Source organism: Anopheles darlingi, chromosome 3, assembly GCF_943734745.1.
Source record: "Anopheles darlingi chromosome 3, idAnoDarlMG_H_01, whole genome shotgun sequence".
Taxonomy (NCBI): Eukaryota; Metazoa; Arthropoda; class Insecta; order Diptera; family Culicidae; genus Anopheles; species Anopheles darlingi.
Genome location: NC_064875.1, coordinates 16,941,467 through 16,962,143, shown reverse-complemented (window position 1 = coordinate 16,962,143; position 20,677 = coordinate 16,941,467). Strand labels below are relative to the sequence as shown.

The following is a 20,677-nucleotide window of genomic DNA, read 5'->3' as shown; positions in this document are numbered from 1 at the left end:
GCGGGACACCAATTCCGGTTGCCCGGCGCTCGAAATGCGAAAGACTCTCGCCCGGAATCATCCTTTTGCTCGCTCGCTACCGGAAGAACGAATACAAAGAAAAAGGTGGAAAAACGTCAAGGAGCATCCTAGAATCCATCTCGAAGGATGAGTTGTGTGATGTACGTGCTTGTGTGTGTGTGTGTGTGTGTCTTGGCGATGACTCGACCAGTCGGAACTCGGACCTTCACCTTTTCCCGATTCGGAGCGTAGAGCTGAAGTCGTACAAACGAGTTATTGCGAGGACAAGGATGCCAGCTTTAAGTTTATGGTGTTGTGAGCGCTGGAAACGAACGAGCTATTGCCGGGAAGGGATTCAACCAGATAGAAGAGGCTGCGAGTGCCTCGGCATTGGGCAACTAATAGCATGTGAGATGTGGTAGAGGTTTCACATTCGGCTATTAAAGTGTGCTCTGTATGCTAAACGATAACCTTGGCGTACATTTAAAGCCAAAGGTGAAAGGAGGCGATTCTTCCAATTCGTTGAACGATCGACGAGTACACGTTGCATCATGGCATGCTATTAAATTCATACCCAATTTCGTAACTAACAGTTTGGTAAACAATCTTTAATTTATGTTATAAACTTCATATCGTTATCGCAGGGTGTTCGTTATGATGTAATCTTTGTGTTCTTCTTTCTCGAATCATGTAAATTTATACCTCACGGGAAGCATTACTCATTTTGTAATTAAATGGAGTGAAGTCGCATCAAGCCGATAAGTTAAAACAGGTTCAATCCCCACCCGCTGGTAGGATCGTTTCCTAAAAGCGAAGCCGTTCCAGTTCGCGGCATTCCGATGCAGATAGGTGCATACTACACGCGATAGGCACATCGCGCTTCACGCTGATTGCACTGCACGGGAATGCGCTCATGGGGGTGCGCTCGTTGTCAGTCCATTTGTGCCCAATAATTGTATCGATTTCGCGCGAAAAGACTCACATTTCGCGCCCCTTTACCACCATACACCATAGCACAGGCACCAAAGGTTGATGTCGTGGCCTGCAAACCGCGAATGAAGCACCAATTCGGCGTTAAATCACGTGCTGGGTGCGCGCTCGCGCTTTATCGATTAACCGCCGATAAAATTATGATTTCAGCATGCGCTCGGAATGTCCTCTCCGGCCTTCCGCGCCACGAAAAAGCCACGAAGCCGTAACGATGCTGTATCCGGAGTGTCGGCATTATGATGATGTGCTCCGGGTGCTGTGTTGTTGCTTCTCGGTGTCACCGTTGGGTTGTTTAAAAAGTTGCTTCGATATTTTCTTTGCCAACATATTATTTAACTTGTTTTCTATAAAACTGCAAACGGCACTTTCATGTCATAATAAATCGAGGAGATTCTTTGTAACGTTTATTAGTAAAGTAACACGTTTTTCGAACTCTCGGCTCACGCAGAACGTTTAGAAAATCGACAGCAGGAAGAGCTGCTTAAAACCATTACAGAACCACTCTACTGCAGCGTGTTGCATTAGCTCGTTCCTAGCTCCGAAGCGATACTTGCTGCAAAACCACCGACAAGGCTGCCAGCAGCTGCCACTGATTGCCATTGTTTGGCAAGGATACCCTAGGATCCGCTTCACTGCTGCTGCAAAAGCTGGAAAGGATTCTCTTTCACAAAGCGTTCTCTAGGACGCAGAGCCCTATCGGAGCCCAAATCCGGGAGGGTGCATTAAATGAAATTTTTGCATCCAACGTCCAACTTCGATCACCGTTTCGGCTCGGAGTTTAGACCGAAGCATCGAAGCACTCGTGGAAGCTGCAGCAGCAGCAGCGGCAGCAGCAGCTGTTGCAGCGACTTGAAAGGCACTGTTATCAAAACCAGAGAAAAACCCCGGCAAACACTTCCTTTCAACACGTGCTGCTAATGTGTTGTTGGTGTAAACTTTCGGCAAACAAAGTGCAACTTCAAACGACGGCGCATGCTGGAGGCGATCCATGAGATGCATCCCAAAATATCGCAACAATATTGCTCACAGTATCGTGAGAATGCTTTTCCGGGGAGGAAATCAATAATTTATCCGAACCAAACAAGCACAGATGACACAGTCCGTATCCGTGGTCGTGTAAGGTCCTGCAGAAGATGACCTAATGATGACCCAAACGGACAAAGATGCAAACTCTTTAGATGAGGTTGTCTTAACCACTACTTCCACTATCGTAATGCCGTGAATGGCTGCACTTGAAGGCTTCTCTTTTTCATTCACAACACCTACACTATCTCAGTAAAGTGAACTCTTTATCACTTGACGACAAACAACTCATTACATCCCCGTTCTTCTCCGTGGTGTGGTACGTCAAAGACACACTCAACACCGCATCCCGAGTCCCGAGTGAAAAGAAAACCTTGAAGCAATGAAAGGCGGATCCCATCGTTATCCGCTATAAATATTTTCCACAGCACAGCATTAGCCGCCCACGTTGGTGGAGGGGGCAAAGGTTACGCATTTCTTAACCTTTACCCACTAAGAAAGCCCAAGGGAGCTCCGGAGTGGGAGTGCAAGGCGGTGAGCTACTGTGTGCCAGCGCTGCCAGATGGCCCGAGCCGGTAAACATGGATTTTTATGGAAAATATTTCATAATTTGACGAACGAATTGGCTAATGGCTCGGTCGGTGGTTGAGTCGTGGCCGGACTGGCGGAAAACGAATTATTCCAAGCCAACCCAAAAGGCGTTCTTTGTCTCTTAGCAAAACATCGCTTACATCGAAGCAGGCCGAAAAATCCAAGAAAACCCCGCGTGTAATATAAACCTTATAACCTCCCAGAAGCAGTCGAGCAGCTCGACTTATCTGTTATCAAACTCAAGTAGGGCGCGCGCGCGCGCGTGTGAACTGCTCCGAGTTGAGAACCGAAAACCAGATCCCATGCGCCACCATTATCACCGCCACCGGCACGATGGCACCATAATTCTATAATTTAATTTCCCAACCTACAATTGGAAAAATGCTGCTCCAGCTCCTCCAGCTCTCGCTTGCCAACCGCCAGATGAAGCCAGAAACATCGTTTAGTGAAATTGCTTCGGCTCATCTGTTGGTGCCGGTGCTGGTGCTGGTGCTGCTCATGTCTGGCATCTCTTCTGATGCCCGTGTGGATCAGCATGTTTGCATATCACTGACTCCCGGGGCACTGGCACCGGTCTGTAAAGTGGCACCAGCAGTAGAAATGGGAACAGTAGAAACGACCAAAAGTTGACGCACCTTCACATCGTTTGTTGGAAGTAAAAAAGCGTATTCCATGTGTATTCGATTGTCAGGCCAACCATGAGCACCAGCCAGCGACGATGGCATAACCTCGGAAACCCACGTCCGTGGTGCATGAAGGCAGAGAGAGAAAGAGACAGAAAGAGAGAGAGAGTGTGTGTGTGTGTGTGTGTGTCCTCTGCTCTGGAGCCATAGAATGAAAACATTTTCTATCTAATGAACCGCTCCGTCACCGGTTCAACCTGCGTGTTGCGACGTCACCACGTTTTGTGGAACAGTTTGCGCCACGCCAGGGCTGTGTCTGGTGATTTCGGAATGGAAAAGCTCAAGCTCGCTAATACTCGCTATCATTCCCTCCTCCTCCTCAAATGGTACTCCTTCCCAGCGTAGGTTCTGGCTGGCTGGTTGGTGGAATCCGTTGCCTTGACACAGGGACACTACTAGGACACACACAGCGCACTGGAGTGGAAGAGGAAGAGCCAGAACCTGCAAACGTCGAGCGAGCACGCGATCGACATTTTATAACATTTAAATTTCAATTAGCCTAATTGTTAAATGGCGCTCGGTGTGTGTGTGCGCGTGTGTTTGTGTCTCTGTGAGGTGCAGCACGACCTCGATACGTCTGAACCGTGTTCGTGTGTTTGTATGTGTGTTGGATGTTTGTTGTCCTTTGGTGTCCTGCTTTTCCCAACATTCGCGCACAGTACGAGGTTGACTTTGGGGAGAGATCGAGCAGAGCTGATGCACCTCTGGACTGCACTTTAAGGCTTAATGGTTTCAATTCGCTGTTGCACTCTCTCAGTCTTTTTCTCTCTTTTTCTCTCTCTCTCTCTCTCTCTCTCTCTCTCTCTCTTTCTGTATGCGATGTTTATTTGGGTTGACGAGTGCACGGAAACAGCGCCCCCGGCGTCCATTGCAGGTATGGTGCACGGTTTGTGGAAATTAATTTTTTAATGAATACTCCAAACTCCGAACTTGAGTGGCCTCTTCCGTGGTAGACCGTGGAGTGGTAGCGCGACCCCTTCCCTGTTGCGGTAATCGATTTTTATTAAAAAGCATATTTATAGCGTTTTTATCCCGCTTGTCGAGTTCCAATTATTCGCGGAACCGTTTTTTTTTTTGCCTTTTCGGCTTTTTGCAATGTGGAATCGAAAAACGCATTCAAATGCTACTGTTTGACATGATTATGTTACGCTCAAAAGAGGATTTTAGGAGTGTGCAGAGTGCTGCTATACCGATTATGCAAGAGCAACATGGTTTTCAAACACCCACTTAAAATCGATGACAACGCTCACACGCTCCACGGTTAGTGGCGGCACTCGGGACTGGAGCAACAACTAGCGAAGTAGAACTTCCATCACACATATTGCCAGGATCCTTTGTTTCCATCCAATATGTATCACAAGTTGAAGTGCATGGTGCATCCGCCATGGAAAGCGTATGATTTATAATCCTCACATTCTACCCCGATAGCTACTGTTGCTGCTGTTCATGCAATGTCCTTGGCCCTTGGTGTCTAGTGTTTGTCCACGCGCAACCGTTCTAGCGGTGCCCTTGAAATCCATCCTGAAAAGCCAACAGTTGCCGAGTAGAAGCGGACAAAACCATCACCACCACCACCACCGGAAGCTGCACTGACCGGGTCTGCTTATGATCTGATTGTGTCCGGTTGCTGGCGGTCGCCATGGTGTTGCATCATTCAGGCGGCGATTTCAAAAGGGGGCGAAGAAACTTCTCTGCGGTTGCCAAGAATGCAGTGCTATGCAATGCGCTCAGTCTCAGGAGCCCTGGAGCTCTCGTTCGTTGACGAGTTAAAACAGATTCAACCGAGCACTTTACCGACCGCCATGACGGTGCCGTTGTTGGTGAGGTAAAACTAAAAGTTTCATACGCAACCGACGACACAAGATGGTCGCGTGGTTGAAGTACCCTTCTAGCCTGGTGACCACTAGAGGGAATTTTTTTTCTTTTTCTTTTAAATATAGTTTCCCTCCCCACAAAGTGTACCACATTCTACGACTGTCCCCTGGACCAAACCAAACCCGGGGGCTAGCCCTGGTGGTGGTCTGTCTTGGACTTGAAGTGTTTCCCGGGCGTACCATACTCACTTGCTACGTTGCTGGACAGTGGTCGCACTAGAACTTCTGTAGGGTAAAGAGAAAAAAATAATCAATTGTATGAACGCTGCTGAGCTGGAGTGAGTGAAGTGCGCCGCCTTGGCACAGTTGGCACCGCACCTAATAGCACTTGGAGTAGTGTCCAAGAAAGAATGGACGAAGGATTCATCTTTTTTTTAAACCATTCCTACGTCTACTAGATCTGACGAACATCTTGTCCAAATAGGACGCTCAGTTCGACGCGAATCCATTTCTCCCAATGAAATGAAACTCAACTTCACGTCTGTCAGAGAATGGTATTTATAGATCGCTTATCATAAAGTGCTCCGAATGTTTCTCTTGATGGAACGATAACAGCTGACAGCCCGAAATGCTCTCTGCAATATTCAAGCTGCTCCATACCTGCTAGTGCCGAGTGCCGAGCGTGCTGTACCGGCACGTCCACAGAAACATAACAGAAGGTTGATGTTGTTGTTGGAGAGCCTAGAGCCTGGAGCCAACCGAAAGTCAGTAATTTGATTTCGACCGAACACTGATTGCTAGGTTGACGGACAAGCCGTACGGCCTGATACGTGGCGTTCCGACTGCTACCGACTGTTCCGAGCACTCCTCGAGAGTCCTAAAGTGTTGCCGGTATTCACACTCACACCCTCCGTACACATGGTCTACACCCTCGGGCGGCCACTATCGCGCTGATCGATAAAGGTAATATCCCACCTGCCGCAACCAAGGCGTACTCAGGTACTTAAAACTTTACAAAACACCTTCGTGTTCGTTCACAAAGTTCCCCTTCCTCCGAAGGTCCCCACCACCGGTTTTCGGTCAAACATTTTGACAATTACTAATAGACTTTCACTTCCCGTCCGGTCCCGTCTTGTGGCCCCGAACCCCCTGCGCGAGACAAATTGCGACCGATAAAGGGAGGAAAATTGACCGCGTGACAAATATTTCCGGTTTGTTGTGGACCTTTTGGCCATTGCTTTATGATCGTTCGCCCGACTCCACTGCCGCGTGCCTTCGGGGCATGGGCATCGAGCCCATTACCATTTTTCCCCGTGTAAACGGCCCCCCCAACCCCGGCTGGCTGGCGGTGGTTCCCCTTCTTCCAATTTATTTTATTCCTCCCAAGACACGTCCGCAGGCTACGAAGGAATGGACTTAGGTAAAGGAAGCCCCCGTTCCGTCCCGTTTGGCTCACCTTCTGAAGATTCCTTCGGAAAAAGAGAAGAAGAGGGAGGTGCAACCGTTTATCACAAAATATAATTAATCACACATAAATTACTCCCGGTGTTGCTGGTGGTGGTGGTAGTGGCCCCGCTTCCAACCACCTCTCGACTCACTTTATGCTTTCTGAGCCCTGCCTTCTGCCTTGAATAATTACTTCCATATACACTACGACACTACTACTGCTGGTGGTGGGGAAGTGAACAAATTTCGCCGAAGCCACGGACTCGTCACGTCCCAGCGGCGTAGGTAGCTTGACAGGTTGGCGGGCGTGTCTGATAATATACCTTCGCCGCCCATTGCCTGCCACTGGCAACTGCCACGTTTGCTTTCCCTGGAATTTGCCCTTCGGTACGGTTGGGCGGTTGGGTGGTTGCTTCTGGTGAGCTTTGCGGGGCCTTACGGCTATTGTTATGCCGGGAGCAGAATGGTTTTATTATACATTGCGTTGTTTGTTTTACATTGTTGCTGAAAACATCACAACACACGGGCAGAATTAATTTGAAGAGGACTATTGTGACATGTTTAAACAATGTTGCATCATGTTAAGAGTCGTATTGTGGTGTTGTGTCTTGGGATGCACCAAGCATGCCATTAAGTTTATTAAATGACTCACTAAACCACATGTTCTCTTGAGATACATGCTTTAAACATATGACCGTTAGTAGAAGCATACTGTATTACCAAATTTACGGATCTTAAAGCGAAAACTGAACCATGAATACATGTTCTTTGCCGCTCAAACGATATCTCTAAAAGATCTTGTGAATAATGCACCGTTTGTTGCATTAGCAAATTCGTTTTCGACATTTTAACCATCCGTGCAGCACTCGAAACCCCATTACATTTACATTTTTGCATTACAAATTCGTTGGGACAATATGTTAATGATTATTAACCCATCTTTAAGGATTCAGACCTTATAAGAAACATTGCAAAAGCTTACTTAATATTTCCTTTGAAAACTATTGCCCAGTGCACGGTTAATGGGGTGGTGAACAATATGATCACAATATGATCACGTCGAGCAATATGATCACATAACTGTATTTTTATTCGACTGTGGTTATGTTTTGAGATAACATAGGAACAACATTATTTCCGGTTGGCAATAGTTCTGAGTCTGATAGCTTTTGATCGGTTATAGCATCTCGTAGTGTAAGGGTTTTCGCTGATAATCCACTAAATGAAAGGCACTATCGGCTTTTTTAATCAATTTATTCTTGACGGTAAATCTAATGCTTCTCCAAGCTTGAAATGCATTTTTTATAGTTTAATATCTAATAATTCATCTACGTGCATATCAAGGCATGTAAATGCTCATTCGAACATTCAAAACACATTTACACATCTCTTAATAGCCCAAAAGTATTCAAAATCTTGCATTTTGGCACTCGAGACCACTCCTTAGCCTTGTACAAATTCATTTATGGTTGTCCTCAAATCTTCTCAATCGACCTATAAACGCATTATAACGATACCAAACCGGTTACAACAATGGAGACCCTTCCCCGAAAAATCTCATCAAGATGAGCGCCAATGAAACCGAATCCTCAAAGCCAAAGCTAATTGATTTGTGGGTACGAGTGGACGACGAAGGTTACCGAGGCTTCTCGCAACCACCCTGCAAGTCCAATTAATCCTTATCCCGTGAACATCCCTCTCTAGAGGATCCGCCCCAACCCCAACCCTTTCGATTTCACGGTCAAGGTTCCGAGATTCGTTCCGGTAGCTCCGGGTGGGGGAACTGAAACCGAAACCGAATCTCGCCCGCCCTAATTCCAGGTCTCGACCACCTGATAAGCTTTAACTATCGAACCGTGGCTTTGACGACAAATTAGCATTCAGTAGCGTGGCTTTCACGCCGGTCCCGGGAGAAATCGTTTGAAGACAATCCGTTTGGCTCTCTGCCAACGGTATGCCAAAAGATAACAGCTCAGTGCTACCGAGGACATAAAACTGCGCCACCGAGGAGCCACCGTACCGAAAGGTATTAAGATAATGATTTATATACCTATAACCGTTGTGGCGCGGTCAAGCAACCGAGGTCCTGGCCGAGGTTTATGGCCAATCTTTCACCAAAAAGATCGCGCCCGACCGATCAGCGCCACTAATTAACTCTTTTACCATCGACTGTAACGCAAATTAATTTTGAAACGTCCTCTCGTGGGGTCCAACATCCTCCAGCAGTCTCGCTTGGATGTGTTTGTCGATTAAGTAATCGACTCGTGGTCCTAGCGAGGGCTGCGTCCTGCGCGAAGGTCGTTAAAGAATCCACCATCCACCAGCGCTGTCCAGTCCTCGATGGTCACATTCCATCAGCATCATCATCATCATCGGCATCATCGGCATCATCGGTCCATCCATCGACTGCTACCGTGATAGTCTCCTATAGATCGGTTGCTACCGTTCGCTTTACGACCTGGTACGCGGCAACGTCCAGCACAAACCACTTCATCCTATGGCAGCGGAACTTTGATGTCTGCTTTACATATCATGCGATGGCACGGACATTCCCTTCCCGTCGGGGGTCGGGGGCAACCATAGCGCTCATCATCTTCACCACGGTGCTCCCGTGGAGTCTTCTGCCCACTAGAGGCAGCGGCGCCTTTTCATGCTTCACCTCGGCATACTAATTATGCTCCGGACAGAGTCGTAAAAGTCCTAAGCAAACAATCATTCTGTAGCTTTTTGCCAGCTTTTCCACTGCGACGAGATAGGTGGTTCGCACACACACACACACACGCACGACTGCTAGACAGCTCTGGAAATCCCTTCCAGCTATAGTCCAGTCGTAGCGTCCACACGTTCCAGGACTCGTTCGTATGGATGAATGTGTTGTTTGTATGCATTCGAAATGGACATTCAAAGTGACATCCGGCAAAGAGAAGGATCTGTATGTGGCTATCTAGGACTAATCTACTGATGCGTATCAGCTGCCTGATAAGCCAACGAGGCACACACATGATAAAGAGGAGAACCTCCAACGAACCAGGAACCAGAAGTCAGAACAAATCCCGATCTGCCGAGCTTAAGATGGAAAATGTGTCAGCGTTCGTTGGCCAGCAGCGAATGGCTTCATTATCCGGTTCCTGTTTCCTCGATACACACACACACACACACACGACGATGAGCATCGCTGGTGCATAATTGTGCTCCAATCAGTGCAGGCGAATGGAAAGCAGCGAACCAGAGCGCTTGGTTGAGTGGACTGATAATGATTAAAAACAAAATGAAAATGTATGTCAGCCGTGCATGTGATTATGTGTCCTCATGTGTGTGTGTTATGGTGATTACTTACAGGTCAACTGTTGGTGCTGAAGAGAAATGCTCGCTAGAGTCGCGGATCGACGTGTACCGAGAATCCACTAGAGTGTGCCAACTGTAGAGTGTCCCAGTACGTGCGTGTCTGCGTATGTGTGTGTGTAGATGGTGGTGCGTCAGTGTGGCGGAGTGGAAGTGATGTGTGCGTACGGTGACGGTGGTCTGGTACGTGAGCATTCCAATCCGAAGCCGGAACCGAACGAGCGGCGGAGCGAACGAGAAGCAGTAGTGAACAGATGGCATCACCACCACCAGCACCAGCACCAGCAGTCGGGAAGGGATTAACGAGGAGGAATGTCGCGATGCGCGTACCGGTGGTGGCCGACAGTCTACGCACCGGGACCGTTATGCTGCTGTTCTGCTGCTGGTACCTGCTGCTGAAATGTGAGTAGCAGACACGATGAACAATTTTTTTGTTTTATTATTAATCTCCCGTGAGTCGGCTTAAGTTGGAGATTAATGGGAATGGAGAGCATTTTCATACCAAACAAAAAAATGGAGAGGCCGGTGCATCCATTTTCCCTTTTGACTTTCCATTTGAGCATGATTGGTATGATTCGCTCGATGATTGCCGAATGATTCATTCGGCGATGGTCATCGTCATCGTTAACTGATTTTCCGTGGAGCAGATATTTATGATGAATAATGAGGAAATCCGAAATGGGCATCAGCATCAGGTATACTAAAGGGACATAATCACGTCGAAACGAGCAATGAAAGCATAACTTCTATCTCATCTCAGCTGGAGTCAGTTTTTTTGTTCATTTCGTTCAATTTTTTTATGTTAAATTCAACCACGACGGTCTCTTTATCGATTCGGATGATGCAATTCAATTGCTATACCGTCTGCTCGTTGCGTTGCTCACCTGGTAAACATTCCAAACCGAATTCCTATCCTCTCCGAATGTGTCATCATTGCGCACTGACAGACGATGAGACAACACGAATTGTTGAGAAGTATCCAAAGCTACCCCACGACACGTCCTGTGAACGAAACTGAACTTCCGGTCACTGGATGTCAGTCCCAGGTGTCAGTACGATGGTCTAGCGCTAGTAGAAGTTGCTATTTCTGCTGCTGCTCTGTCTGTTGGTGTTGGATCAACGCGTTTGTTGATCTTCACACCCTTGGGGGGACACCTTTCCAGGTGAGTGATTTGCTCCCGTGCCCACTAGCCCAACACTAGCCAGCCAGCCAGCCCGCCTGTCCAATGCGGGGACGGTGTGTCAGAAACCGGGAGTATTACACCTTTTTTTCCGGAGAATTTTCCTCCCTGCCCGTGCGTCACTTTGCGTTTCGCGTTGGCGACGATGCGGAACCTTATGCCGAGCGGAAAGAAACCTATTGTCACGATGTTGACGGTGACGCTGTCCGGATGTCTGGTGGGGCGGGTGGCGTAGGTAAAGCCACAACCACCGCAGCCAACCGGAACTCACTCCCGGGTGCCAGTCTGTGTGTGTGTAAAGGTAGGAAGGTCCTAGACCTAGTTCCTTGGTGCTGGTGACAAACAATCAAACTGGAGCGTGGAACAAAGTGCGCCCTAATGAGGGTCTAATACGTTTAGCGACGTATTTGTCTTCGTCTTGGGGGGTGACTTTCACCCTCTCACCTCGTGTAAGAAGTCGTTCTTTCTCTTTTTGAGAGTGTGGAACTGGTGGAAAAGTCATTTGAACAATTTCTTTTTCCCAACATCCCCGACCCGTATTAGTGTGCGCAGCCCTGTTACAAAGGAGAAAGTGGTTGTAAATATTAGATTGTCCTTAGCCCTTGAGATGATGGTCATGATGCTGATGATGATGATCATGATGATGGGTGGCGTTGGCAAGTCAAAATTGAATTCAACTTCACGAACGAACTGCTGGAACTGTGATTGCCGATTGAACACGAAAACGATCATCCCCTGTATGGTGTGGTTCGTATCGTAAAAGCTAATGGTCCCGAGGACGAGGGCCAGAACAAAAACCCTGCCCCGATATTCCATCGGCCATCGGCTCTAAGCCCGGCGGATTACATGGATTGACACCCGATAATGCGAAGAATAAATATATTACAGGCAAATATAGCATCAGAAGCAGCAGCAGCAGCAGAAGATCGTCTTCCTCAGTCCCAAACACACACACACGCGCGCGCGCACACACGGATGCTATCATCCCTTACATCCCTTACATACCTTACATCCCATTGCATCGTTCCGTTCGTCCGCTCTTGGGACGATACCATTTTGTTTAAAACAGTTTGGGTTCCAGCTTGGTTCCAATGGTTGGCTAACGGGCAACCGGACGGTCGTAACCCAATGGCCAAGACCCTCTGACCAATCGCTCCAGCCCCTCCTACGGGTGTCCCTGTTGTAGCATCGTGTTTGTCTTCCTTTTTTTTTCTCCTTCTCTTTTCTGACATTCACTTGGTCAAACATTTGCTCACTCGTCGTGTGTGTGTGTGTGTGTATGTGTGTGTGTGTGTGTGTGTGGTGATACCAGAAGACCGTGAAATGCTGGTGGTGCTTCCGTTACGGACCACCTTGTCCACCTTGTCCGGGAAGCCGTTTTGCCCGTATAGAGAGCTTCCCAACATGATCCGAGGATGATTGAATGGGCGAGCGGGATTATGCTTCGAAATCGAATCCCTTTCCAAGAGCTCCAAGACGTCTTGCCTCTACATTCAATCACTGGAACTCGTCGATTGTCGTTTCCAAGTAAAGCGACTACAACGTTGACTTATAAGACTTTTCAAGAGTTGCTCTGAATGTGTGGAATTCAATATTACAACAAATACGTCACCATTTCAACGAGTCGAGCAATTGAAACTAACTCGCGGACCGATAAATCATGATCCCAAATCCTCGGAACTTCACCAAGTGCATCCCGGGGAGGCGTCCACAAAACTCATTTCCAACGATTTTGGGCTGAGTTATGAACAGCTTTCCCCCCTCCCCATGACAAGCACACCGTTCGTAAGGGTCGACTCCAAATTGAATGCCCTTCAACGCGATCGCACTACGCGATCCCTTCGCGGTCCATAAATACCGAAACTCCCGTCTGCGGTACGTGGTTGTTGGAACTTGGGCGCAAGATGCGTAGCAAGTGAATGCGCCCGGGAGGCGAATATTTGTACCAAATCCAATGCTGCGAGCAGTTCCCGGAGCTCCCGGGAATCCGATTCCCGATAATGAACGCAAAACCTTGACAGCATGACTTCCGGTTCGCCCCCGGCATCGTGAGGCAAGAGCTCCATTAATACTTCACCTCCACGTCCTCCTCCTGAAGTCGGTTCCTGGTTCCTGGTTTTAATTCCATCCGAACACCTTCTGTGCTCCGAAATTCCAACAAATCTTATCTCGTAACGCCACCATCACCATTGCCAAGAGCGAGGCGTGGTGTGGTACTGTACGCCCTTTCCAGTGCTTTCGCCACCAGTTCGGCATCCGGCATCCGGTATGCCGTCGACGCGAGCACGATTGCACGAGAATGACGATGCATCCCCGGGTATCCGGGAGTCCGGAGTGCTCTCCGGAGTGCATTTGGCCTGTGCCTGGTTCCGGTCTTGATGGTGGTGATGCTAGTACGCGATGCACACGATGTTGATAATGATGATAATCTCGAGATTAGGAGGTGGTTCGGTCGACCAACCAACCGACCCACTGCTGCTGCTGGTTTCATTTTCATTATGGCTACTCCCGCTTGCAATACGCTGGCGGCTGGCGTTGGGTCTCGGTGCAGCTGCCACCTTCCGGAAGTCCATCCCAGCCCGTGGTTGCGAGCAAAGGAAGGAAGAAGTGCCCGTCGTGCAACGTCACACCAGCTGCTGCAACCGGAGTGAGCCTCAGCTCAAGGATCTAGGACGCGCAGTACGTGGCTCACCACACCCCGACTCCACTGTCACACACTGTCTGGTTGCAACGATTTATGCACCAAGATAGTGACTGAGGCAGTGTCTGTGTGTGTGTGTGTGTGTGAGAAAGAGAGTGAGAGAGAGAGTATTTATTTCATTACGAGCATCAGCAGCATCATCATCATGTGGCGGATATTTGTAAGAAATTATCCGCAAAACATGTTGACAAACATCGCCGGCCCCATTGCCATGGCGTTCAACGACCCCATTGCCTCGGTGTCCAGCCGCAGAGTGAACGGTGTGAAAGGCACGCGCACAAGAGAGAGAGAGAGAGAAAGAAGGATAGTATGTAATCCAATTTTCATAAATCAAATCTCGCTTTAAGGCCACGAGCCACGAGGAGGAACACGACGGAAGTGGTTCCAAACGAAGGACCTCCTGCTTTGCCTCCGGAATGGGTCCGTGTTGGTGATGACAGGGTGACAGGGATATTTTTCACCACCCCACAGGTTGAGATCCCGTCCGTCCGTGCTGCTGATCGCTTTCTTCGTTGACACTCTGGTGAAGCCAGAAGCCCCAAGAGCCCCAGGACGGTCAACGGATCGTCCTGTCGCACGAATCATTCATCATTCAGCCCTCGAAAGCTCGTGTGTGCCTGTCGCCTGTGTGTGTGTCGGTGTGTGTGTGTGTGTGAAAAGGATGTGGATCGGTCGCACGTTATCACCGAGCTGCAAGCAAGTAGTACTAGATAGCCGGCACCGGCGGACCGGCAATCTCTTATCCTCTTATGCTGGATGCTCTAGAGTGATGAGTGTGTGTTTCTATGTATCCTTGTGCATTCTGCTTCGCTCTTCGGTACTTCCGTTTCCCGTCCTGTTCGGTGCTCGAAAGGAAGGTCCGGAAAGCAGCAGAAGGTGATCGATGCCCCCGGGAAGCGTCGTAAAAACGGGGTCATTTCCTTGAGCGTGTGGCGCATGTGTGTGTGTGTATCACTTTACACCATGTCGTCTCGCAGCAACCTTAGAGGTTGCTTAGCAACAACGCGTATAGCGCTTCACAAACCATTACCCGTGTGTTCGGTAGCAACCGTACACGATAAAGTGCGTTGTGGTGGTAAAAGGGAGTGATGCGCGAAAGGGAGTGCGGTGCGAGAACATAATTGTCTCATTTGTCACTAACATTGCGCACCACCCCACCACGGTGTGTAATCCGACCATATCCGATGGTATAATTTTAAAATCTGGTTAATGACTCCTCAACTCCTCAACTTACCAGCGCTAAACGTGGCAAACGTGTTTGAAAGCACGCAGTAGTAGTGGTAGTGGCAACACAAACCATCAACCATCGCTCGTTCGGGATCTATCCAATAAATATTCGGGTACACGATTAATTTTCTCTTCCACTTCCGTTGCACAGGGGGGTGGAGCGCACGTGCCGCTACTTAATGAAATGTGACGTACATCACCACCACCACCATCCCTGCAACCCTCTTAGCACACAAGGGTGACAGAGCCGGCGCGCGCGTGGCACATACACTATCGCAGCAACCGTCGACTCCTTTCTTGTTTATTTCTTGTCGCCCAAAAAACAGGGGGCGACCGGGGAACCATTTTTTACTTCCACGCCATTTACATCGTGCGTCCATCGTAGAGTAGAGAATGGGAAAACTAATCCGTAAAACCCACCACACCCCCGGGGGGAGGGAGGGTTTCTTCGTGTCATTGGAGCGCCCGAAGACGAGGAAAATAATTCAATCTTAATCCTTTGGCTGCCGGCAGACGAAGCGAGGCGGTAATGATGCGCTGATTTATGCTGATCCCTCCCGATGGCCGGGTCGAGGGTGGCCGGCACACGACCGAACGACGGCATGAAATTGGAAAACAGCTTACTTCCCCCCCTCCAACCACGTCATCCCCCTCGTTCCCCGGTTTACACGGTGGTCAACCACGAGGGCTACGAGCGGGATACCTTGGTCACCCCTTTTTACCTTTCTATCCCCTTTTTTCCTGCCATCCATCCCCGTCACCACCACCCCTTTGTTACGTTAGCATAATCTAGGTGAATGTCATGCTCGTGCTAACAAATTTTTAATCGGAAAAAAAAATTCACCGGAGAAGTGAGGTGGAACTCCCGGTGGAAAATACACACGCCTGTGAGGTGGTGGTATCCGGGGAACCAGCAGACATGATTAGCATACCTGGCATGGGATGTGTGGTGTGTGTGTGTGTTGGTTGTCGTGAACAGGTCGCGCTTGTATGGTGTGTTACCGATGCTGCGCTGGCCAACATTGTGACACATTAGATTGCTCATTGTTGTCGCGTGCTGCATGCACACACACGCACGCGTTGGCATGCGCCATTGGATGATGTATTACGGTTGCTTACAACAGACACACCTCCGGAGCTACCCTTTTACTCCGATCTAGTAATCCGGTCTCGTCCGCTTCATCGCGTGATGCTCAGTGAAGTGAGAAAATTCGAAGAAAAAAATAGTCACCCAACTCAGAGTGGTTGGAACACTCCTGTAATTGCTAACATGTTTTCAGATTCGCAGAAAAAAACGCAATGTTTTGCACGCACCGGGCACGTGAGATAAGTTTAGTACAACGTTTTAGTACAACGCCAACAACCTGACGATGAAATGGATTACCGAGCACACATTGGCGCTGGTATGCAAATTTTGACCTCAATTCAGTGACAACGACCGGTGCCGAACCACCATTTTCATCACCGCCCCCTCTCCCGGGTAATCCGCTTCAAAGTACGCAAGTGACGCGCTTTCGCCACTTGCGCCACGGAACGGCGAACTGCCAGAACGAAATGAAATGGAAAATCCTGTCTCCTGCCACCGCAAGCATTGGAGCCGATTGGAGTGCACTGATCCCACCCGGGAGGATGGTGGAACTGACATCCGAAAGGGGCGAGACCCGAGGTCCGCTGAAGCACAAACGGTGGCAGTTATCTACATTTCAGAAACCCAAAACGCAGACGCACGTTGATTTATGGCCATCATTAGGGTGAAGGTGGTGTGTGCGTGTGTGTGTCTGTGTGTGTTGCTTCTTCTGGTTTTCGTGCGTCAAATTCCTAGCTCCTAGAGCACCGTACGGTACACCGCCAACGGGTTTTCGCGTGCTATCGTACGAGGCGTTGGTAGTGCTCGCCCTGCCCGTGGGCGTCCACCATATTAAAGCCAATATCTTTTGCGTATCTATTACTTTTTTGGGCGTTTTTGGCATAGTTGGCGCAGTGGTGGTGGTGGGCGTTGACCTCGTGAAGATGCGTCATCGGGTTAAGGGTGGGCTGGGCTCGCGGGCATCAACTTTAACGGTCGTCAGATTAGATCGTCAGTTTACAAATGGCTCCGTGAAAGGCGTAACCGAATGTTAAAGTGTTCGAAATAATGTGAATAGAATCCATGAACCACGTTTGGGAACATTTAAAGCCATCTTTTGAACAATTTCTTATAGGGCCCTATTTCGAGTGTCTGTCTTGCAAACGAGACTGCTGTACTACTACTGAAAAAAACTTAGCAGTCTTGTTGAGCTCTTATGAATGAACTTGTAATTTTTTACAGCCGGATTTCAAAACAAATACTAATACTAACAAATTTATCACCAACACCACTAAAAACCAACATCTTTCGCTCCAATGGCAACTACGACCAAAACGAAAAAATTTACCATTTTGAGTCTCGTTTTCAAGACTCAGAGTCTGTTGCTAAAACCTACCAGACTCTGAGTCTTGCAAACGAGACTGAAAGACTCGTTGCCATTGGACCGCAAGATGTTGGGTTTTGGTGGTGTTGGTGAAAAATTTGTTAGTATTAGTATTTGTTTTGAAATCCGGCTGTAAAAAATCACAAGTTCATTCATAAGAGCCCAAAAAGACTGCTAAGTTTTTTTCAGTAGTAGTACAGCAGTCTCGTTTGCAAGACAGACACTCGGAATAGGGCCCATAGTCACTAGTGAGATCGACATACCTTATACCGTTATTTTGCAAAAACATTTTATATGCACTGCTACAGTATGTGCAAAAATTTACAGAAATAGAAATGGAACATACGAAAAGAAAAATGAAGAAAGAATATGTAGAAATTTAAAAGCAAATCAATCAAACACCAAACAATCAATATTATCATGAATGGAAAAAATTGTCAATTCAATATAACTTACAAAACCAAAGGATATCAGTGAAGGGAATCTTTGAAATGATTGAACTATACTCCAGCACTAAAGAGACAAAAAAACATATCAAAAGAAATATATAAAAACAATGAGACATTGAACGCATTAAAAAAAAACACTGGACTGAATTCTTAACTAAACTTTAGGTAACTAAATCTGTTGAAAAAGTGAATACATGAATTCAAAACCGTGTGTTAAAAATCCCAAAGGAGTATTGAAGGACATTCTCTTACAATAGCCATTTAATATCTGAATCTTCTGGAGTCTAAAAATAGCATAACTATTAATAAACAAAACCAGCAACACAAACCAGTAAGCGCAAACCTTCATACAAGGCTCATGCTGCTGGGCGACCCCCTTGAACCACGGGTCGCCTAGACACCAAAGCAAACTGACTACCACCGCAACAGTTAATGGTTCGCTCACTCACAGGCCTCCTTCCTACCTTATCGGCGGTCGGTTTGGCAACCGCTCAATCTCGTCAAAGTCGAGGAGCGTGCCGGGAAGAATGAGAGCAAAAGTTTGACGCGCGCCAAACCCACTAACACCAACAACAACAGCATCAACAACAACTGTTCGCTAATTTTCAACGACATCCGATGAGCTACCCTCCCTCCCCTCATCCAACGACCGGCGCTGTCGGAAGGAAATTAATAAAAGCACGAGTGGCTCAAGGATTACAGGCTCGTCTTCTCGTCCCTGTCCTCGTTCTAGAGGGGCACCAAGAAGAGGCAAATTGTGTTTGCGGTTCTCGTCTCGTCTTCCTACATCCTTTCCCCTTCTTCAACCAAAAAACCTCGGCTCGCAGGCCCCCTAACCTCAGGAAAGGTTATCGAAAAACGGAATCTCGGGAAGGGTTGCTCCGGTTTCCGGAGCAGTGTCGGTGGCCTCCCCGCCCAAGGCCGGTCGTTTGGGACGGACGCCGCCCTAATCTGCCAGTCCGTGGCCTAACAAACAGCGGCCAGAACGACAGAAGCGAAACAATGTTTTAATTAAAATTGATTGATTTTGGTCGATGTTGTGCGTCTTTTGTTGGGTTGTGGTGTGGGGGTTCTCAAACACTCTGCGTCTCGGTGGAACTAGCACCTTCCGGAGAGAACCTCGCAATTGCGGAAGGGCAAAAAGCCCTGACTGCCGGTTGCTCACCTTTTTTTCAGTAGCAGAAATGAATGAAGGTTGTTTTCCTTGGGGCTACAGCGAAGTGATTGTTCATTCTTGAGAGATAACCGTCGGTCGCTACCGTCGTCGACGATGGAGCCTGAGTGGAAATGTGGTTCCAAACCTTCAACGAAAGGGACCGATTGATCGGCAGCACGTGGCACGCATTTTTGTCGTCGACATTCTTCCCTTTAAGTTAGGAATTTGCTGGCAGACAACCTTCTGTTCTGTAGATTCGTAGACGTTATCAGAAAGCGAGAGAGAGAAAGCGAGAGAGAGAGAGAGAGAGATGCCTGACACAGAACCAACTGCTCCAGCCAAACCTGCTAATGAACTCAACTCCTAAACCATCAACAGACAGAACCACGTTTGAAGGACGATGATAAGTATTATGCCGCATGTTGAACACCTCCGAAGCTCCGGTATTACACGACCCGGTAACATTGTAATTACCGCCTGTCTGCCTGCCTGCTCGCCTGCAGCATCCAACATCCAACAGTGCTCTGCTTGAATTCGAATTTGAAATCCGATTAGAAGCATCAGCGCTCGATAGGCGCCAACGATGGAATTCCGTCGTCGTCTCCTTCGTCGAATCTCGCATCAGAAAGCTCACCATCTCGCCAGAGACAGAACGCCACCGAACGGTGTGCATGTCTCTAGAAACTCCCACCAGAGAGCATAATGAGCATGTTGGCACCGACGGAAACCAACGACGCCTTTGACTATGGGATCACCGAGCGTTCTATCAGTTCGACGATCGATCGATCGATCGATCTGGTGTGTGTGTGTGTCTTTTCGATCAGACCATGTTTCCGGAAAAGCACAACACTACACTCTGGTGCTCTCTCGAGGGTGCACCACCGTAATATGGATCCTTTCGCTTCGCTTTGAATTCCCCGAGATTGTTTCCGATTCTAATAGATTTGCGTGTATCGATAAGCTCCATCCAGGGGAGGAGGGTATGTTGTCAGAAGGGAACAGGTGATCCACGCTCCGTGATCCAACACACTCTCACACGGTGCAATCCTCGACATCGTCATCGGACGACAGAACCTCTCTGCAGATGAACCCCGGATAAGGTATCCTCTCTATCTTACCTGCTTTAAGTCTGTGCCTCTCTGTCTCGCTTTCCGATACATTCCAATATCCAGAACGCAGCATGTCCTGCCTGTTGTCCTTGCAGAGTGTGTCGGTGTGCTCCCGTTGTTTTGATTTGGAATGATTAGTTTAGCCAGGGGAAAACTGAAGATGAACCCCGGTCCTAATGCTGTGGATTCAGTCGGTCTGCTGTCTGTACCAAAACCTTCCAAGGATAATACCCTGCAAATGCTCGATCCTCGATAAATCTCTCGTTCATTCAGCGATGCAGCTCCTCGTTCGAACAAACACATCAGTCCATCCTCGGCGCTCTGCGGGATCGGGATAAAGCTAATAGCACCGTTTCAGGGCCCTGGTGGTAGGTGGATTTCACATCCCGTCGCTGAGTCCGATTTGCATAAATCAGGCGATTAAAATGGGATCCGATTTTCACACGGAGAGGCTGAACTGGACACCACACACCCGCCCCTGAACTGAATCTAATGTGAAATGTGTGTGCGTGCGT

At 48.3% G+C, this 20,677-nt stretch overlaps 2 protein-coding genes across 2 annotated transcripts in view; one reads left to right on the top strand and one right to left on the bottom strand.

Moving 5' to 3' along the window:
* The window catches only part of LOC125953375 (pericentrin), a 465,615-nt gene that overhangs the window by 269,340 nt on the left and 175,598 nt on the right, over window positions 1-20,677 (bottom strand). The gene's annotated exons all lie outside the window — the stretch shown is intronic.
* LOC125953629 (uncharacterized) overlaps window positions 10,171-20,677 on the top strand; it is a 48,828-nt gene continuing 38,321 nt past the window's right edge. The window contains exon 1 of the mRNA XM_049683311.1: window positions 10,171-10,291. Within this exon, the coding sequence (XP_049539268.1) occupies window positions 10,210-10,291 (82 nt within the window). The 5' untranslated portion in view covers window positions 10,171-10,209. The remainder of the gene's footprint in view (window positions 10,292-20,677) is intronic.